At 40.5% G+C, this 21,892-nt stretch overlaps 2 protein-coding genes across 2 annotated transcripts in view; one reads left to right on the top strand and one right to left on the bottom strand.

The window, feature by feature from the left end:
• Positions 1–498: 498 nt before the first annotated feature.
• Positions 499–5,369, bottom strand: senp8 (SUMO peptidase family member, NEDD8 specific). The gene is made up of 2 exons (XM_061887354.1): positions 5,269–5,369; positions 499–1,222 (listed from the first exon to the last, which is right to left on the bottom strand). Exon 2 carries the CDS (start codon positions 1,193–1,195, stop codon positions 542–544), a length of 654 nt encoding a protein of 217 aa, XP_061743338.1. The 5' UTR covers positions 1,196–1,222; positions 5,269–5,369; the 3' UTR covers positions 499–541.
• A 176-nt stretch (positions 5,370–5,545) lies between these two features.
• myo9aa (myosin IXAa) overlaps positions 5,546–21,892 on the top strand; it is a 328,362-nt gene continuing 312,015 nt past the window's right edge. Inside the window, exon 1 of the mRNA XM_061887012.1 lies at positions 5,546–5,824. The gene's annotated coding sequence lies outside the window, so the exon portion shown is untranslated. The remainder of the gene's footprint in view (positions 5,825–21,892) is intronic.

Below are 21,892 nucleotides of genomic sequence, written 5' to 3'. Positions count from 1 at the left end.
ATGATTAAGTATGACACATAGAATGGACCTGCTATCCCTGTTTGAATAAGAAAATCTCATTTCAGTAGGCCTTTAAATTGAGACGTTGATTGGGGACACAAGTGTTTTGAGTTAAGAGCTCCGTCACAGAATCAATTATGCATGGTTCCAAAGCCAGTCTGCTTATTTTAACTGAACCTTCACCACAACACTAATAACGATTAAAAAGTATGGTTGGATACTTTTGTCTATGTCTGGGATTACAACCAAGAGCAAACGTGAGAAGCCAGCGTTATGATTCACGTGCTGTCAAGTCTTCATTTAAAAATAACCCTGAGCAATAATGTGCATAAACACTTCTGAAAATGACGAATGACGTCTCCTCCATCTTGACTAAAGATGCACGAGGGAGCGAGTTCCTTTTATGGGCAAGCTGGTGTTCTCGTTTACATATGTCTTGCAGCGCTTACATTCGAGATAAACATGACGGCGCAAGTCAAGATGCATTCACTTTCTCCATAATTGAAATAGTTTTATTATACTTTGGAAGTGTTTGGATGGCTTAAGTGCAACGTAGGTCGCTCTGCGCGAGACTCTGGATCAACAGGCACCATTCCGCCCTCTTCTGGGTGATCAAGGCTGGGGTGAGGGTCTGCACGGGCAGGTGTGCGGAGCCCTCCAGCTGGGCCTTCTCACACAAAACCTCGGCAATACAGATGACGTACATGCCGCAGTCGTAGCAGTTCTGTTGCGTCGGGCTGGGCTCCTCCACGAACGGAGCTTTTCTTCCCGCGCCTAACATGGTTTCCAGCTTGCTGGCAATGCGCCGCGCGTGAGCGGAGTTGCAGCGATCTTGAGAGTCATAGTGAGAAAATTGGTTGGAGCTCTGGTGATACACCAGCAGGCTCCAGTGAGTCCCCCCAGCAGTCTGGTTGCAGTTGTTATTCACAGCCAGGAAGACCCAGCGACGGGAGGCCAGATCCAGAGGCTGAAGGAACACGGCTGACTCCTCCTGGCTGGAAGCGCACTTGATAAACTGGGTGACCTCCGGGCTGATGAAGACGACGCTCTCCCCCAGGATTCGAAAGCGCTCGCTGGCAAAGTACTCAAAGGCAAAGCCGATAATTTGGTCATTGAGCCAGTGGGGTCCCTCCAGTAAGGACACGTCGGAGCGCCGAAGCAAGCTGTCCTGGTAGCTCAGCACAACGGGATCCATCCTTCAGCACGCTTACAAAATGTCAGCCTAAAAAAAACAAAAACATGGTATGGTTGATTTGTTTTCAGAAATAAAGGAGTAAGGCTGCATTATTAATAGACATCGAATCAAGATTTTAAACCAACGATGTCTAATAGGGCTGCGAATCTTTGGGTGTCCCATGATTCGATTCAATATCGATTCTTGGGGTCGCGATTCGATTATATATCAATTATTTCGATTCGACGCGATTCTCGATTCAAAAACCATATTTCTCCGATTCAAAACTATTCTGTATTCATTCAATACATAGGACTTCAGCAGGATCTACCCCAGTCTGCTAACATGCTAGCAGAGTAGATTTGAAAAAAAAAGTTTTTATAATTGTAAAGGACAATGTTTTATCAACTGATTGCAATAATGTAAATTTGTTTTAACTATTAAACGAACCAAAAATACAACTTATTTTATCTTTGTGAAAACATTGGACACAGTGTGTTGTCAAGCTTATGAGATGCGATGCAAGTGTAAGCCATTGTGACACTATTGTTTTTATTTTTTATTCTTATACATGTCTAATGATAATGTCAATGAGGGATTTTTAATCACTGCTATGCTGAAATTATAACTAATAATGATACTGTTGTTGATAATCATTTTTGTTTCACTACTTTTGGTTTGTTCTGTGTCGTGTTTGTGTCTCCTCTCAATTACTCTGTTTATTGCAGTTCTGAGTGTTGCTGGGTCAGGTATGGTTTTGGAATTGGATTGCATTGTTATGGTATTGCTGTGTATTGTTTTATTGGATTGATAAAAAAAGAATCGATTCTGAATCGCACAACGTGAGAATCGCGATTCGTATTCGAATCGATTTTTCCCCACACCCATACTGTCTATAAAAAAACTTGGCCGTGATTTTTGACTACGAGCTGACTTTTTTACTTCATATAACAAAAATATTACAAAAATAGGTTGTTATCGACTTAAGAAGATAGCCAGGGTCTGCCCGTTTCTCTCTCAGGCCAAAACGCAGGTGCTAATGCAGGCTTTTATTTCCTGTCAATGAAAATATTCTCTGACCTTAACAGAAAAAATATCAGAAGTCAAAGTGATGTGCAGCCCTATTAAGGAGTCTCACATGGATACATTTGCACAATTTGTCTGAAAAGGAGAAGAAAGAAGTAAATCTTATTTCATTCTACTCCTTCTCCATGCCTTTTAATGATAATGATTTCCCAGCATACATTTTTTGACACTTAAAATGCATAAAAGCTCATCAGCAACTGTTTAGAAATGAATGTATTAGCCATTAATCCGACCCCTTATCCATGTCTATTTATAACAATTATTTCCCAGAATATATTTTGGCACTTAAAAATTCATAAAAGCAAATCAGCAACTGTTTGGAAATTAATGCATTGGGCCCTTTATGACAACTTCTTTACAACATAAATATTATCTGTACATTTGTCAGTTTCTGCTGGATCTTCTCTTTTTTTTACAGCATGGTGCAGTTGGGAGAGTGGCTGTGCTAGCAGCCTGAGGGTTCCTGGTTCAATCCCCACCTTCTACCATCCTAGTCACGTCCGTTGTGTCCTTGAGCAAGACACTTCACCCTTGCTCCTGATGGGTCGTGGTTAGGGCCAAGGGCCTGGCAGCTCCCGCCATCAGTGTGTGAATGTGGAAATAGTGTCAAAGCGCTTTGAGTTCCTTAAAAAGATAAAGTGCTATACGAGTATAACCCATTTACCACTTTTTTGCCGCCCTTTCTTTTTTGCTATACCGTAATATTCCATCCATTTTCTACCGCTTATTCCCTTTAGGGGCCAGGCGGGCGCTGGTGCCTATCTCAGCTACAATCGGGCGGAAGGCGGGGTATACCCTGGACAAGTCGCAACCTCATCGCATTATTGTAATATTGTACATGGTAATTGGGATTTGTTATCTATATTGTATACTGTATATATATATGTAAATATTACATATATGTTAGATTTATATTGCTATTTTGGTACACGTTTTGGCCGACTTTAAACAGTTTGTTTTCGCCCTCTTTTTTTGTACCCATGTATGCATTTTCCTTTCCATTCTTTGTAACTGAGCTACTGTGTGGAACAATTTCCCTCGGGATTGATTGTAACTTTTATTAGTAGATTGCACAGTACAGTACATATTCCGTAAAATTGACCACAAAGTGGTAACACCCGAATAAGCTTTTCAACTTGTTTAAGTTGGGGTCCACGTTAATCAATTCATGGTAACTTGGCTCATTCAAGTTTGTCTAAGTCTAATTGTCATGTTGAAACCTTTTAATAGCCAATGTAAATACCGTATTTCCTTGAATTGCCGCCGGGCATATAGTATGCGCCTGCCTTGAATTACTGCCGGGTCAAACTCGCTTTGCAAAATAATTAGCGCATGCTTAGCATTACCGCCTGGTCAAACTCGTGACGTCACGAGTGACACTTCTCCTGTCCTCATTTTCAAAATGGAGGAGGCTGATTTCAATACCGGTAATTTGAAATCGCATAAAGGGAAGAAGATTAAGAGCTATTCAGTAGGATTTAAGGTCAAAGCCATTGAATACCGGTATGCTAAAAAGAACAGTAAGCAGTTATGTTTTATTAATATACCTGTGGAGCCGACGGTCCGACACACAGACAGGGCTGGAGCCCGGCCCAAGATGGCGGCGAGCGAGCGGAGAGGTGGAGCGGAAGAGCGACCTGGACTGAGGTTTTATTGAAAAATAAACAAAGTCAGACTGCTCAAGCCATGTCCTTCCTTGGTGGTCCTGGGAACCCGTAAGACGACGGCTTGAGACCGTCACAATACCGTAGCTGCGTGTGTCCAATACGAGTCATTTAATGACTCCCGCCTCCTTTTGGTAGAGGGCGCTAACGATCCTTCTTGCGACTATTCGGCTGCAGAAGAAGTGACTGAGTGATGTGATATGTGCTGGGACGGATATGACGGACCTTCTGATAGCAGTTTTCTAAACTGGACTTTCAATCAAAGCAGGAGGTAATAAAGGAAGATCTCCATTGAGACAGAGAGACTTTTTAAACTGAATAAAGATAAGGAAGGCTTCTATAAACAAGTTATCTATGATTTTGATCAGAAGGAGCTGGCATGGACTATATTTATAAGTAAAAGTAAGACAATAATCACGTTTTTTTTTTTTTTTATTAAATAGGATTTTCATGATGGTATCCTTACGTCACACTCAAATTTTTACTGCATGCCTTTGGCAAGTACCGGAGTGTGAAGAAGTTTTAAAATAATTAGCGTATGCTTACGTTTACCGCGACTATATTTGAAAGCAAAGGTAAGACCATAAGAACGTTTTTTTTAATCAAATGTGCTTTTCATGATGGTATCCTTACAGCAGACTCAAATTTTTACTGCATGCCTTTGGTAAGTGCCGGAGTGAGATGAGGTTTTAAAATAATTAGCGCATGCTTACTTTTGCCGCATGCCTTTGGTAAGCGCAGGAGTGAGAGGAGGTTTTAAATAATAAGCTCCCCGGCGGCAATTAAAGGAAATACGGTAAGTCTAATTGTCATGTTGAAACCTTTTAATATCCATCCATCCATCCATTCTACCGCTTATTCCCTTTGGGGTGCTGGTGCCTATCTCAGCTACAATCGGGCGGAAGGCGTCATACACCCTGGACAAGTCGCCCCCACATCGCTTTTAATAGCCAGTGCAAATATATATTTTCCCATAAAATCATATTAAAACGCCAACATTCAACTACTAATAAAATACATCGTAATATTACTAAATAAATAGAACCATGTGTACTGTAATGACCCTGCGATAAGGTGGCGACTTGTCCAGGGTGTACCCCGCCTTCCACCCGATTGTGAGATAGGCACCAGCTCGCCCTGCGACCTCAAAGGGGAATAAGCGGTAGGTAATGGATGGATGTACTGTAATGACACAGCATGTTGCATCGTCAACTCCAGGGTTAGCATGAGCTAACTCGCCGCATTTCTTGGCCTCACAAGAAGCGTAAAAGGGCAACTTGTACCAGATTACCCTAAGCGTGCTCTTTTAAAACTAAAAAAGGGCAGTTAATGTGTTCTTCATACCTGAAAAAGAGACATTTAACTCAAGTTGACCACAAAGCCGTAGCATCGTTTGACTGCCGTAAACAGCCTCGTGTAAACATTTTCACTTTGCGACAGTGGGCGGAGCCGTGACGTCAAAATCTGTGAAAAGTTTAAAATAAATGTATTTTTTATAACAAAGATTTATAATATGAATAATATATAAACGCAGAGATATTATGTTTAAAAAAAATAAATAAATAAATACATGAGGCTTGTCTGGTGCCGACTTCTTGTTATGTCGCTCGGTGGCGTGAGCGCGCTTCCGAGCGGGGCCGCGCTGATTAGCTCTTCGGAAGGTAGACTTGTGAGCGGGGCTGAGACTCCTCTCAATCCCCGCAAAACAGCTGACACGGTCGGATACCGGACGGCTAACTCCCCGGCGCGGATTCGAACTGCTGGGGGAGTTATTTCGGACGTGCGTGGAAATGCTGGGAATTAGGTAAAAAGTTCAGCTTGACGGAGGAGTGGCAGCGAGAAGAAGATTCGATTCAGATTCGATCTTCAAGTTGGCGTGATTGACTTTCTTCTTTTGGCGGTAAGAGCAATTGTGGACTGAGAGTGGGGGCACGACTACTACTTTGTGGAGAATACTTTGCTTTTTAAGTTTGTGCAGAACATTGCAGGAAAGTTGGATGTGTGTGTGTGTGTGTGTGTGTGTGTGTGTGTGTGTGTGTGTGTGTGTGTGTGTGTGTGTGTGTGTGTGTGTGTGTGTGTGTGTGTGTGTGTGTGTGTGTGTGTGTGTGTGTGTGTGTGTGTGTGTGTGTGTGTGTGTGTGTGTGTGTGTGTGTGTGTGGGCGCTTGGTGACTTAATACAGTGGTTCTCAACCTTTTTTCCAGTGATGTACCCCCTGTGAACATTTTTTTAATTCAAGTACCCCCTAATCAGAGCAAAGCATTTTTGGTTAAAAAAAATGAGATAAAGAAGTAAAATACAGCACTATGTCATCAGTTTTTGATGTATTTAATTGTATAACAGTGCAAAATAATGCTCATTTGTAGTGGTCTTTCTTGAACTATTTGGAAAAAAATATATAAAAAATAACTAAAAACTTCTTGAAAAATAAACAAGTGATTCAATAATAAACAAAGATTTTTACAAATACAAGTAATCATCAACTTGAAGTGCACTCTTTGGGGATTGTAATAGAAATCCATCTGGTTTCATGAACTTAATTCTGAACATTTCTTCACTAAAAACACATTTTTAACAACAATATTTATGGAACATGTCCACAAAAAAAATCTAGCTTTTTTTTCACAGTTTATGAACTTACATTCATATTTTGTTGAAGTATTATTCAATAAATATATTTTTAAAAGATTTTTGAATTGTTGCTATTTTTAGAATATTTAAAAAAAAATCTCACGTACCCCTTGGAATACCTTCAAGTACCCCCAGGGGTACGCGTACCCCCATTTGAGAACAACTCACTTAACACACACACACACACACACACACACACAGAGCGATGGTTTTCCTTTTCTAACCCAGTACGGTCGAGGTGGGTGATACTGCAGCTACATGGTATGGGCTTTTGGCAGCCATGTGCATTTATTTGGTAAATATTGCAAATATACAAACCCCGTTTCCATATGAGTTGGGAAATTGTGTCAGATGTAAATGTAAACGGAACACAATAATTGCCCATATTCAATTGAATGCAGTACAAAGACAAGATATTTGATGTTCAAACTCATAAACTTTTTTTTTTTGCAAATAATTGATTTAGAATTTCATGGCTGCAACACGTGCCAAAGTAGTTGGGAAAGGGCATGTTCACCGCTGTGTTACATCACCTTTTCTTTAAAAAACGCTCAATAAACGTTTGGGAACTGAGGAAACTAATTGTTGAAGCTTTTAAGTGGAATTGTTTCCTACTCTTGTTTTATGTGGAGCTTCAGTCGTTCAATAGTCCGGTGTCTCTGCTGTCGTATTTTACGCTTCATAATGCGCCATACATTTTCGATAGGAGACAGGTCTGGACTGCAGGCGGGCCAGGAAAGTACCCGGACTCTTTTTTTACGAAGCCACGCTGTCGTAACACTTGTCTTGCTGAAATAAGCAGGAGCGTCCATGATAACATTGCTTGGATGACAACATATGTTGCTCCAAAACCTGTATGGACCTTTCAGCATTAATGGCGCCTTCACAGATGTGTAAGTTACCCATGCCTTGGGCACTAATACACCCCCCTACCATCACAGATGCTGGCTTTTGAACTTTGCGCCTATAACCATCCGAATGGTTATTTTCCTCTTTGTTGTGGAGGACACCACGTCCTCTGTTTCCTAATATAATTTGAAATGTGGACTCGTCAGAGCACAGAACACCTTTCCAGTTTGCCTCAGTCCATCTTAGGTGAGCTCGGGCCCAGCCAAGCCGGCGGCGTTTCAGGATATTGTTGATAAATGGGTTTGGCATTGCATAGTAGAGTTTTAACTTGCACTTACAGATGTAGCAACCAACTGTATTTACTGACAGTGGTTTTATGAAGTGTTCCTGAGCCCATGTGGTGATATCCTTTACACACTGATGTCGGTTTTTGATGCAGTACCGCCTGAAGGATCAAAAGTCCGTAATATCATCGCTTACGTGCAGATTTCTCCAGATTCTCTGAACTTTTTGATGATTTTACGGACCATAGATGGTAAAATCCCTAAATTCCTTGCAATAGCTCGTTGAGAAATGTTGTTCTAAAACTGTTATTTAGCAGTGGCACAAACATTCATGTCATTTCCAAAACAGAAAATGCAAGATTGTCAGAGACATTTTAAAACAACTATTAATGCACTTTTGTGAATGATGTCACCAAGATGACATATCAAAACAACAAAAAATCAAAGTGTACTTTTTGTACAGAACACCACTACAATAGTTAAAAACAAATAAAGCGCACTTTTGTGCATGATGTCACACAAAATATTTCAATATCTGTCAAAATAAAAATGAGCTGCATAATAGGTTCCTGCGGAAGTTATCTCCTTATGTTGTTGATTTTTTTTTTTCTATATGGTGTTGATCTGGAAAAAGTTGCTTTGGCACTTTTTTGGTGTGGCACCGGCCGGAGAATGTTGACATGCAGATTTTCAAGCACTCCTCATTCTCTAGCGGGTGACTTTTCAAATGATGCTACAAATTAGCAGTGTTGCTACATTTTGTAGCAACGCTTTTGCCGCATAAATGTTGAACATATTCCCGCTTGAAGCCAAACCACCGCGCTGTTCTTTTTGGAATTAATTATTCCTCCATTTGTTACCAGATTTGCACCTTTTTTCTCTCGTATTACCACTCACACCTCACAGTTAGCATCACAGCTAACGTTACCATGTCCCTACCTCTCTGCTCCGCGGGAACGTGTGACGTTGCACACGTGACGTATGTAAGAAGGTGCGCTTGGTTTACGCATCAGTGAGAAGGAGAGACAAGAAGAGAGTGAGAGAAGCCTGTAGTTTAATGCCCGCAGCTAAAAGCAACTGCGTGAGAACGTATACTCGAAAATCACGATATCGTCATTTTCAAATCCGCGATATATCGATATATCGCCCAGGACTAGCACCATGTCCCGGGAAAACCTTTTTGTTGTCTTTATGCAATTGTCATATCTTTGATACATCTCAGATACTAAAAATGCTACCGTAAAAATAAGCCCTACGATCGTATGTGACCCAGAAAACATCACATTCTGTGACTTTATAGCGTCATAGGGATATATTATTAGAAACATTTTATATCACGGCTATTGTGACCGAAGTTATCACAGTTTTGTTTATTTTGTGCGGAAAAAAGTACTTATACACGCACTGAAATATTTTTAAAAGGTTTTATTGAAAAAATAAAAATACTCAATATCTATACATTCCTTGACAGAAGAAACATTAAATGTTGTTCTGGCTTTTTTAGGAGCCATATTTTTATAATTTGAGTGTTAACCATTTTTAATATTTTTTCTATTTGTAAATGTTTTAGTGTGTTTCTTAGTTTGAAAGGTATAACACATTTTTTAAAAGGGGAAACTTTAACGTGTCTTGTGTTTGTTAGCATTTAAGCAAGCTAACGATTAGTGCGCTAGCTACTAGAAAATGAGCTGTATAACCGAGAGTTTTTTTAAAGTGTGGTAATCAATCAATCAATCAATGTTTATTTATATAGCCCTAAATCACAAGTTTCTCAAAGGGCTGCACAAACTACAACAATCACGACTTTACGATAATTGAAAATTGAAACTGTAAATTGAAACTGTAAATTGAAATCGTCTTACTTTACATCCCTACAATTGATGTGCTTACCTGTGAATGATTTAGTTATGGTGACAAATATATAAGTGTGAACTAGCTCAAGTGCATATTACCTTTGGTCTAGACCAGACTACAAGTGTGAACGTACCCTTTGATTCCGCACTGTGGTTCCCCCCCGAAAAACGTGTCCCGCCCGCCCTTCGGCTGTGCACAGGTGATGAAAGTAAAGTGGGCCCGTCCTGCTGGAATGTGAGGTCTGAGAAGAGCCAGCTGCTGTAGCACGAGAGGCAACTCAGGCGGAGACTCCAGCAACTGGTCCCTGTTGACATCCGACACCCAGTAGGATCCCTGTCTGCTATTTGTAAAGACTGGCCTCAGTTTATCACATCAAGTTGTGTCTGCGAGTCAGTGATACCAGCAGCACTTCACTTGGAAGATCACGTCTTGAAACTTGTTCTTTGGACGTCATAGGGTCATGTGATTATGGAGTGTGTTCGGAAGACATACTGACCATTTTGTCATTTACAAACCCCGTTTCTATATGATTTGGGAAAATGTGTTAGATGTAAATATAAACGGAATACAATGATTTGCAAATCCTTTTCAACCCATATTAAATTGAATGCACTACGAAGACAAGATATTTGATGTTCAAACTCTTAAACTTAATTTTTTTTTGCAAATAATAATTAACTTAGAATTTCATGGCTGCAACACGTGCCAAAGTAGTTGGGAAAGGGCATGTTCACCACTGTTTTACATCACATTTTCTTTTAACAACACTCAACGTTTGGGAACTGAGGAAACTAATTGTTGAAGCTTTCAAAGTGGAATTTTTTCCCATTCTTGTTTTATGTAGAGCTTCAGTCGTTCAACAGTCCGGGGTCTCCGCTGTCGTATTTTACTCTTCATAATGCGCCACACATTTTCGATGGGAGACATGTCTGGACTACAGGTGGGCCAGGAAAGTACCCGCACTCTTTTACTACGAAGCCACGCTGTTGTGCCATGTGGCTTGGCATTGTTTTGCTGAAATAAGCAGGGGCGTCCATGATAACGTTGCTTGGTGGACAACATATGTTGTTCTAAAACCTGTATGGACCATTCAGGATTAATCGTGCCTTCACAGATGTGTAAGTTACCTATGCCATGGGCACTAATACACCCTCATACCATCACAGATGCTGGCTTTTGAACTTTGCGCCTATAACAATCCGGATGGTTATTTCCCTCTTTGTTCCGGAGGACACCACGTCCACAGTTTCCGAATATAATTTGAAATGTGGACTCGTCAGACCACAGAACACTTTTCCACTCTGCATCAGTACATCTTAGATGAGCTCGGGCCCAACGAAGCCGGCGGCGTTCCTGGGTGTTGTTGATAAATGGCTTTCGCTTTGCATAGTAGCACTTAAAGATGTAGCGACCAACTGTAGTTATTGACAGTGGTTTTATGAAGTGTTCCTGAGCCCATGTGGTGATATCCTTTACACACTGATGTCGGTTTTTGGATTCAGTACCGCCTGAGGGTTCAAAGGTCTGTAATATCATCGCTTACGTGCAGTGATTTCTCCAGATTCTCTGAACCTTTTGATGGTTTTACGGACCGTAGATGGTAAAATCCCTAAATTCCTTGCAATAGCTCGTTGAGAAATGTTGTTCTAGATGTATATATCCATCCATTCATTTTCTACCGGTTGTCCCTCTTGGGGTCACGTGTGGTGCTGGAGCGTATCTCATTGTATGTCCAAATACAACAGCAGCTCTTTCTTCATTTCTGAATGAGTTTTACATCTGCCTATTACTGTATTTTTGTTTAGATTAGTGCTTCTCAATTATTTTCTATTACGACCCCACTCGGAAGAAGAAAACATTTTACACCCCCCTGCTCTGCTGCGGCCATAAATAGTATCATTTGTCTGTACATTTTTTTATAAGTACACTTCCGCATAACCTTCTATTCTTATTAACATTAAAGAAAACCAAAATATAAAATAATTGTTTTATGTCCCAACATATAACTTTATTAACTTTGTTTTTCAGTCTGTAGCAGTTAATATTTAAAATCCATTAGTTTGACTGAAATTCAAATAAATATTTAAAATTTTTAGACTAATTTGAACCATTTAATAATGAAAATGAAATAAAATAAACTTAATAAATAATAATACTTTCGAATTCATATTAACTCAGGGGCACATTAGATAAACCACTTTAAAGGCCTACTGAAACCCACTACTATCGACCACGCAGTCTGATAGTTTATATATCAATGATGAAATATTAACATTGCAACACATGCCAATACGGCCTTTTTAGTTTACTAAATTGCAATTTTAAATTTCCCGTGAGTTTCTTGTTGAAAACGCCGCGGAATGATGACGCGTACGCATGACGTCACGGACTGTCAGGAAATATTAGCGCTGCACCACTAGTGGCTAAAAGTCGTCTGCTTTAATCGCATAATTACACATTATTTGGGACATCTGTGTTGCTAAATATTTTGCAATTTGTTCATTTAATAATGGAGACTATAAAGAACAACGCTGTTGGTGGAAAGCGGTGTATTGCTGCTGTCTTTAGCACCGAGACACAGCCGGTGTTTCTTTGTTTGTTGTGAAGCAGAGCGGTCAAGCGAACATGTTTTCTCTACGTCAACCAGCATGTTTTTGGATGGGGAAATTGTGATATATATCTTACCGGAGACATCACTGGATTATTCGTCATCCTGCAGCAGCTGTCAAAAAAGGCAGCTGTTAGCTTGGCTCCTCGGTTTCTCTCTGAGACACTGCGTGTTCACCGCAGCCATCCGACCTCGAGGTATGTCTTTACAATCTTTACAATCTCACTAAAACACTACTAAAACAATAAGCAGATAAGGGATCTTCCAGAATTATCCTAGTAAATGTGTTTAATTACATCTGAAACGCTCACACTGACGCCGCCCGGAGCCGTTGCTTTTTTTTTTCTTTTTTTTTTCTAGTCCTTCACTATCAATATTTTAATTCATGAATCTTTCATCCTCGCTCAAAATAATAGGGAAATTGTCGCTTTCTTGGTCCAAATTGCTCTTACTGCTGGTGGCTCCCATTATAAACAATGTGAATATGTGTGGAGCCATGCAACTCGTGATGTCACGCGCACATACTTCCAGTAAAGGCAGGGCTTTTTTATTAGCGACCAAAATTGCGAACTTTATCGTCGATGTTCTCTACTAAATCCTTTCAGCAAAAATATGGCAATATCGCGAAATGATCAAGTATGACACATAGAATGGACCTGCTATTCCCGTTTAAATAAGAAAATCTCATTTCAGTAGGCCTTTAATTTACAAAACAAAAGATTATGTGCATATTTTTTTTTTCATAAATCACAATGTGAAAGTCAGGATTATTGACTACCACGAGCACTTTTTGTAATGCACAGCTTTTTGAAACAGAATTTGAAGCATGATACTGATAACGCATGTTTGTTGCAGGTCATACGCAGCAAACATGACTAGCGTATGTTTGCTCCCCAGGGGGTCCTGCCCCACAATTTCAGAAGAACTGCTTTAAAGTTAAAATGAAGTGACACTGATTGTCACACACACACTAGGTGCGGTGAAATTATCGTCTGCATTTGACCTATCCCCACAGGGGAGCAGTGAGCAGCAGCGGTAGCCGCGGCCGGGAATCATTTGGTGATTTAACTCCCAATTCCAATCCTTGATGCTGAGTGCTAAGCACGGAGGTAATGGGTCCCATTTTTATAGTCTTTGGTATGACTCGGGACGGGTTTTTTTATTTCTCCTATGTCCCCCCCCTCCCTTGTGGAGGGGGTCCGGTCCGATGACCATGGATGAAGTACTGGCTGTCCAGAGTCGAGACCCAGGATGGACCGCTCGTCGGGACCCAGGATGGACCGCTCGCCTGTATCGGTTGGGGACATCTCTACGCTGCTGATCCGCCTCCGCTTGAGATGGTCTCCTGTGGACGGGACTCTCGCTGCTGTCTTGGATCCGCTTGAACTGAACTCTCGAGGCTGTGTTGGAGCCACTATGGATTGAACTTTCACAGTATCATGTTAGACCCGCTCGACATCCATTGCTTTCGGTCCCCTAGAGGGGGGTTGCCCACATCTGAGGTCCTCTCCAAGGTTTCTCATAGTCAGCATTGTCACTGGCGTCCCACTGGATGTGAATTCTCCCTGCCCACTGGGTGTGAGTTTTCCTTGCCCTTTTGTGGGTTCTTCCGAGGATGTTGTAGTCGTAATGATTTGTGCAGTCCTTTGAGACATTTGTGATTCGGGGCTATATAAATAAACATTGATTGATTGAACCTACCAATCTCAGGGCGGACACTCTAACCACAAGGCCACTGAGCAGGTAGACATGCACAGCTATGATCGCAAGGCAATTAATCTAATGGTTGATTTTTTTTTATAGCCTGGTGTGTTACTAGAACGTGTAGTGCAAAATAAAACCTACTCATCACATTATCAATTAAAATGCATACAGCAATAGTCTGGCCAGATTCGCATGTACACATTTTTGCATTTTTATCTGCACAAATTCCAATTAAGTGAGATTAAAAATAAGCTTTTCTGAGAGACTTTGCTATGCAACATACAATATCTCAGTGTGGTTAAGGCGCCAGTGAGCACTTTGTTCCGAGTGCTGAATAATGTCAAACTTTGCTACATTCATTCTGACACAATTTTTTCTACGTTTTGTCACTTTATAACAATGTATTTGAAACTATTTGACTAAATGATGGTCTTTCATAAGAGTAGAACTGGTGCCAGTCAGTCATTTTCAATTTTATTCATACAGATTATGTTTCAAAAACACAGACATCAGATTCTGTCAAGCAAGGATTTTTTTTATTACTCTTCACTTATTTTGTTAGACTGAGAGAGCTAAGACTCATGCTTGTGGCCAAATTCTTCTTTAAATACATACATTCCCACAAGTGCATTGACTCCTGCGGCATGTAATTTGTCCTTTTAACAATCTCCATAGTAACCTTCTGCACGTGGACACGTGCTTTGCACAGCTACATACCTCCTTCTGTACTGAGCTATTGACAACCCAAGAGAGGTTTAAATGAAAGTTTGTATTTGAAAGGCAGGAATCACGTGCTGCTTGCTCACATGACGGGGTTGTCCTGAAATGAGTAGCGGTCGCATGAAGAGATTGTGTGATGAACTATTTTGGCATGCGCATGAAGTCATTAAAGAGGAACCTGCTTGTGTTGCACCGAACAAAGCCCCCCTTTCTTTAGTAGGTCATTATATGAACGAGGCTTTGGCCTCAGAGGCTCAACTTCCCAGCGTTTTGCATTTTTCCTCATTAACTCAACTTAACAGTAGCTGGACTGAGACGCAAAGAAGAAGGTGCTTTGTTTTGTTCTCGGCAATTTTGTATCTGTTGAAATTGTCCGTCTTTATTAATCCAGAATATGGGGATAACTAGGCCTGGACTGATAACAGATTTACGTGAAGATAAATGACCTCCAAATTTTTGCCGATAAACGTATTGCCAATTATTTGAGATTATTGAGACCAAATGAACCATTGATGTAATAGTATTACATAATAATAATGCATGTATTTCCTTTCAAATGCAATAAACTTGTATTTGTTGTAGGGCTGGGCGATATATCAATTGACACAATATATCGCGGGTTTGTCTTTGTGCGATACAGAAAATGACTATATCGTGATATTCGAGTATACGTTCTCACGCAGTTGCTTTTAGTTCTCCCGTCCAAAGGCAAAACCTAGTAACTCACTTCTAGCTGATTTTGAGAAAACAAAGGAAAACCAATCTATTTCTTGATGCTGTCTTATAAAGATCTAGAAAGTCATCACACGTATAGATGTTTTCTTGAGCTTTCATTTTCTTGCCGATCGAGCCATGGATTGAATCTGCTCTCATGAACGTGTGCCCTTTCTCCAGATATTTTATCACAATCTCGGGTGGGCCCCATTCTGCGTTTGCACATTGGGCAAGAGCCGTGTACAGCGTCCAGTTTTTATTTTGACCTCCACGGTTATCTGCCCAAAAGAGTATGCAAGGGGAAGAATCAAGAACAATACATTTAATGAAGGTGCTTGCAACGTCTTGGGCCAATCTTCCAAATATCCCCTCATGCCATAATATCACATAATCAGGTTGACCGTCGGCCCCCATTCGTGCAAATGTCTCATTAAAGACGATAAGGCGACTGTCAAAGAAGCTTCGATTGGTCCCTTGAGATACTAGGTTTTTCTGTTGTATCTACGCGGTTATGTGGTAGTTGCTAGGTCCTGCCATGCGCGTAACAGCTTACTTACGGAACAAATTACAATATCGCATACACTAATGTAAAACATATCACCTAGGAACTGCAAAAGTATTATCAGCTCAGTTTTGACCAAAATTGAGTTACTGGGTTTTGCCTTTTGGCGGGAGAGCTGCTGGCATTACATTACAGGCTCTTCTCACTCTTTCCTATGTCTCCTTCTTACACACGTAACATACTGTCACGTCATACATCACATACGTATACGCCCTCGCGGACCAGAGAGGTAGCAGCATGGGTAACGTTAGCTGTGATGCTAGCAGAGCCGTGCGAGTGGTAATACGAAAGAAAGAAGGTGCAAATGAAGGGAGAATTAATTCCCAAGAAAAACAGCAAGGAGTCCATCGTCTGGCGGTGGCTTGCCTTCAAGTGGGAATATGTCGAACAGACAACCGTAATTTGTCTCGTGGGCCAAAAGCGTTGCTACAAAAAGTAGCATTACTGCTAATATGTAGCATCATTTGAAAGGTCACCTGCTAGAGAATGAAGAGTGCTCACTCCGCATTTTAACGTCTCAGTTCGGTGCCACACGCCCACACCATCAAAATGCCGAGACCAACATTTCCAAATCAACACCGTATGAAAAAAATAGTTAACAACAGAATTTAATAACGTCTGTAGTAGCCTGCCACATATCGAAGGACGAAAACTATTTGATAACCTATTATGCACCTCATTTTTATTTGACACTTCAAATGTCTCTGACAATCTTACACTTTCTGAACATGAATGTTCGTGCCATTGCTTAATAACTGTTTAATAAATACAGTTTTGATCAATTGACTTAGTTGTGATTTTCTTCTATGCATAAAAGTTTAAAATGAGTATATATTAATGCGGTATGAACAAGAATGTTTTAATGTGGACTCACAGAATCATCATACTGCTGTGATTATATGTATCAAGTGTTCATTCAAGGCCAAGGCAAAAATATGGAGATATATATACCTTGTATCGAGATATTAAAAAAGGCCATATCGCCCAGCCCTAATTTGTTTCGTATTTTACCATTGTAAATGCAATGAAAACTTTTAAATCCCCAGGTTGAATAAAACAAACAAATAACAATAAAATATACATTGTCTGTTAGCAAAATTTTGCACTAAAAATCACAACCGAAAGCAATAAAATATGTAAAGGAAGTAATGGGAGGGGGGCCTCAAATATACACAAGCAAAACAATGAATAAAACTGCTAAATAAAGTATTGACAAACAAAATCGCACTTCATTATTGAACTTGAAGGCAGAGGTAGAGTTGTACATTACTTAACTGGCAATCAAGTTAAGACCAGGGCTGGGCGATATTGGCTTTTATTAATATCGCAATATTTTTATGCCATATCGCGATATACGATATATATATCGATATTTTTCCTTAGCCTTGAATGAACACTTGATGCATATAATCACAGCAGTATGATGATTCTATGTGTCTAAATTAAAATATTCTTCCTCATACTGCATTAATATTTGCTAATTTTAAACTTTCATGCACAGAGGGAAATCACAACAATATAAGTCAATTAACCAAAACTGTATTTATTAAATACTTTTCATTCCCTCAAGGGTGACTTTTTAAATGAAAGAACAAATTAGTAGTGCTGCTACCTTTTGCAGTAACACTTCTGCTGCATACTTTGCATATTGCTGTTGTCTGCTGAATATCTTCCCGCTTGAATCCAAACCACCGCCAGATTATGAACCCCCTGCTGTTTTTGGGGCATTAATTGTTTTTCCTCCATTTGTGATCAGTTTCGCACCTTCTCTCTCTTGTAATGTCACTCAACTCGCTCCGCTCTGCTCTGCTTGCGCCACCTGCCTCAGCTAACATTAGCCATGCTGCTACCTCTATGCTCGGCGAGAGCGTATGACGCTACACATGTGACAGTATGTGACGTATGTAAGAAGGCGGGCATGTTTTACGTCTCTACGAGAAGGAGTGAGAAACACCTGTAGTGTAATGCCCGCAGCTAAAAGCAACTGCGTGAGAACGCATACTTGAATATTACGATATAGTCATTTTCTATATCGCACAGAGACAAACCTGCGATATATCGTTTATATCGATATATCGCCGAGCTCTAGTTAAGACTTTTTTAAACAATATTGCAGAGTAACAATACAAGCACTCCAATATAAGCAGATGTATTAACAGGCCATATGCAAAAAATAATTAATTCTGGCAGACTTCAAATGAGGATCACCGACATGACGTCATGACAAATGTCTGTCAAACGTTTGCAGCACTTTTAGAAATGATAGTTTTAGAACAGTATTAAATGGCAGCATGTCTTTGGTGATGCATTTAACCACACTTTCTGTGAGCGCACACTACTTTGCACTGATCTGGCTTGTACACCAAACGCAGTGAGTGTAGATTGTCGAGTAGTTCTGTTTCAAGTGGGCTTGCAGGTTTGTTGTATTGGCGCGCATTTGGCAAACTTTCTCCTCTGTGTTTATAGGCTCATCTTGTTCCAAAGGTTTAAACTGAAATATTCCCACACTGGTGCAGTAGCATTTGGTTTTCTGATCATTTTGTTCAAGTGGGATCCTACATGCTAACTAGTTGCACTGTGTGATGCTTGCAGGCCAGTGGCCCCGCCTTGCTGCACAAAGAGTAAAGGACAGTTAATGATGACAATATAATTCACCCCCTTCTTCTCATTCCGCTTTGGCACAAACGTGCACAGCTGTCGAAAGAGACGAAAAGCGTGAATGCTCTTAAAGGAAGCACAAGGCGATGCTGGAAAACTTACAGACTTAATTTTCATTAATCGTCGATTAATCGACTTATCGAATATCAGCCCAGGCCTCGGGACAACAAACTATTTCGATGAAGTCGGAAGCTCAGCCTGAACAAATTTACATGAAATCCAGTTTTGAAGAGTGAAGAAAATGTTTAGTCTTGTGTTTTGGTGTGTTGATCGAGTACCTTTTCAGTAATTGAGTTTAAGCTATGTAATAGTAGTAGTCCTTGACACACAATAAAACATTTTTTCGATCAGTACAAATTCTTGATAGTGGCAACCTGTAATAATTATTTTATACATGATTGTTAATGGTCATTTATTCACACAGCAGGACTGAACGAGTTCAGATTGCTCACGGACACTGGAAACCAAAGTTGTAGATTTACTGAATTTTTGAAAGTGTATTGTAACACAGCGGTGACAATAGCTAGTGGCCTCTGCAGCCTTATGGTACAGACAGAACAGGGCCCGTGGCTAATCCTCAGGCATGTGCGCTTGTATAATACTACACAATACAGCCATTCAGCTGTAAAACTATATCATTTTCAGACAAACGTGTGGTTTTCTTAATTTGGAAACGACCCTCACTGCACTTAGCAACACCTTGCCTCAGCCTGCAGTTCCTGATAGTCCTGAAGACGGACAGAGCTGAGTCTCCGCTGTAGGCTTCAGCTCTTATCTGAGTGAGCAATTCTGCCAGTTTACAGTAGTCTGGGTACTGTCAGAATGGCTGGAGGGGAGGGAAAGCAGAGATAGTTGTGGCTAACTGACAACAAACAGGCTGTGATAAGGATGATTATGAATGCAGCCGAGAAGGGCTCTGGCTGCTGGAATGCATTTTGTGCTTTATCTTCTTTATCAGCATAGTGATTGGCTGGATGATATAGACTTGCCAGGTATTATTATTAAATCCAACCTATAACCAATAAAGCAGGAAGTTGAGGTTTTTGTGCATAGAATGTATTGTTTTAATGAGACAAAAAAACCTCTCCGCCAACATTAATTACCAGGAATTGTATTTATTTACCCAGGTAAATTGGCAGTTCCACAGAACGCCGAGCTGGTCATACTACTTAGTCCAGCAGTCGGACCCACTGCGACTGTCTTTCAACTTCTTAGAATAAGTACAATTCTACTATTCTTTCACAGACTTAGAAGTCCCACTTTGTTCCATTACTTAGTTTCTCTTCTTCAACAGTTCTTTTGCTCCATTTTTATTCAAGTTTGGCAGGTGAATAGAAATTATGATAATAACTTGAGTAGGAATGTTCCAGGGTTTTTCCAAATCCAAGGTAAATGAGAAAGGTTCCTGCAGTGGAAAAGGGAATTAAGGGATCTAATGTCCATCAGCACAAACTTAATATGGGTGTTGTTTTTGGTATAAACAAGCAGAAACTGTTCAATGGCATTCAAAGTTATCATATTTCAGAACTTAAAGATCTAAGAAATATGTACTGGAGGTTTTTCTAATCCTTTCTTGTGTTGTTTTTTGTTGAACCACAAGGTCCAGGCTTTGTTGTTGTACTTGGGCTGCCACCTGCTCTCATCCTGATTACCCACTGGTGCATTCAAGAGCCGCCATTCACCACAGTGACTTGGCTGACTTGTTGAACGATTAAAGTCAGACACTCCGGAGAAGATTAGAGGCTCCAGGAAGTCCAACTCCTGCACTCAACCTGAAGGAGCCCACTTAAGAGCCTAGCAAATAGTTTTTGCCTGTCTTGCGGTTGAGCTATGGATGTACAAACTTAAAGGCCTACTGAAAGCAGATTTTCTTATTCAAACGGGGATAGCTGGTCCATTCTATGTGTCATACTTGATCATTTTGCGATATTGCCATATTTTTGCTGAATGGATTTAGTAGGGAATATCAACGATAAAGTACGCAACTTTTGGTCGCTAACAAAAAAGGCTTGCCTGTACCGGAAGTAGCAGATGATGTGCGCGTGACGTCACCGGTTGTAGGGCTCCTCACATCCTCACATTGCTTATAATCATAGCCACCAGCAGCAAGTGCAATTTGGACCGAGAAAGCGACGAATTCCCCGTTAATTTGAGCGAGGATGAAAGATTCGTTGATGAGGAAAGTTAAAGTGAAGCACTAAAAAAAAAAAAAGAAAAGAAAAGGGGACGGCTCCAGGCGACGGCAGTGTGAGCGATTCAGATGTTATTAGACACATTTACTAGGATAATTCGGAAAATCTCTTATCTGCTTATTGTGTTAATAGTGTTTTAGTGAGATTATAAAGTCATACCTGAAAGTCGGAGGGCTGCGGTAAACGCCAGTGTCTCTCAGAGAAGCCAATGGAGGAGCCAAGATCACAGCTGCCTTTTTGACAGCTACAGGAGGAGGTCGCACAATCCACTCAAGTGTCTGGTAAGAGCCGACTTAATATCACAATTTTCCCATCCAAAAACTTGCTGGTTGACGTAGAGAAACATGTTCGCTTGACCGCTCTGTGTTAAAGCTTCACAACAAACAAACACCGGCTGTGTTTCGGTTGCTAAAGGCAGCTGCAATCCACCGTTTTCCACCAACAGCATTCTTCTTTTTAGTCTCAATTATTAATTGAACAAATTGCAAAAGATTCAGCAACACAGATGTCCCAATTACTGTGTAATTATGCGATGAAAAGAGACGACTTTTAGCCGTAAGTGGTGCTGGGCTAATACGTCCCCTCCAACCAATAACGTCACATCGTTCCGCGACGTTTTCAACAGGAAACTCCGCGGGAAATTTAAAATTGTAATTTAGTAAACTAAACCGGCCGTATTGGCATGTGTTGCAATGTTAAGATTTCATCATTTATACATAAACTATCAGACTGCGTGGACGGTAGTAGTGGGTTTCAGTAGGCCTTTAATATGAATTAGTCTTTGGAGATAGACAAAATAGCCATTTTTTTGGTCCTCTGGGCATGAATTGGGGGTCTGCAACGTTACTCCTGTGATAATCGAAGGAACACTGTAGTAGAGCCATGCCTACACATACACATGTCTACACGTATTTAATGTAGAGATGGCATCAGTAATTTCTTGGTGTTGGCAGGACTGCTTGCCTTTGGACAACTTGCTTTGTGTTTGTGTTTCTTTTCATCACTTTGTGGTTTTGAGGTAACGTTATTACCTGGGAACATTTCAACAGTGTGTCTGTATGTTCACGTCGCTAAGAACGACCTTTTTGTGGCATGTTTTGCAGATTACTATTGTCTAGTTGGGGTCTTACTTTTTGAATCCAACCCAAAGCTAAATGCAGGAGATTCTCTTTTTTCTTTTTGTCTCCAATTTTT

The sequence above is a fragment of the Nerophis ophidion genome, linkage group LG25 (genome assembly GCF_033978795.1).
Source record: "Nerophis ophidion isolate RoL-2023_Sa linkage group LG25, RoL_Noph_v1.0, whole genome shotgun sequence".
In the NCBI taxonomy this organism is placed as follows: Eukaryota; Metazoa; Chordata; class Actinopteri; order Syngnathiformes; family Syngnathidae; genus Nerophis; species Nerophis ophidion.
This window is presented reverse-complemented; position numbering and strand designations above follow the sequence as displayed.

What these genes read in the sequence shown, in the direction of transcription:
- senp8 (XM_061887354.1), bottom strand. Translation starts at nt 1,195, where the DNA reads ATGGATCCCGTTGTGCTGAGCTACCAGGACAGCTTGCTTCGGCGCTCC.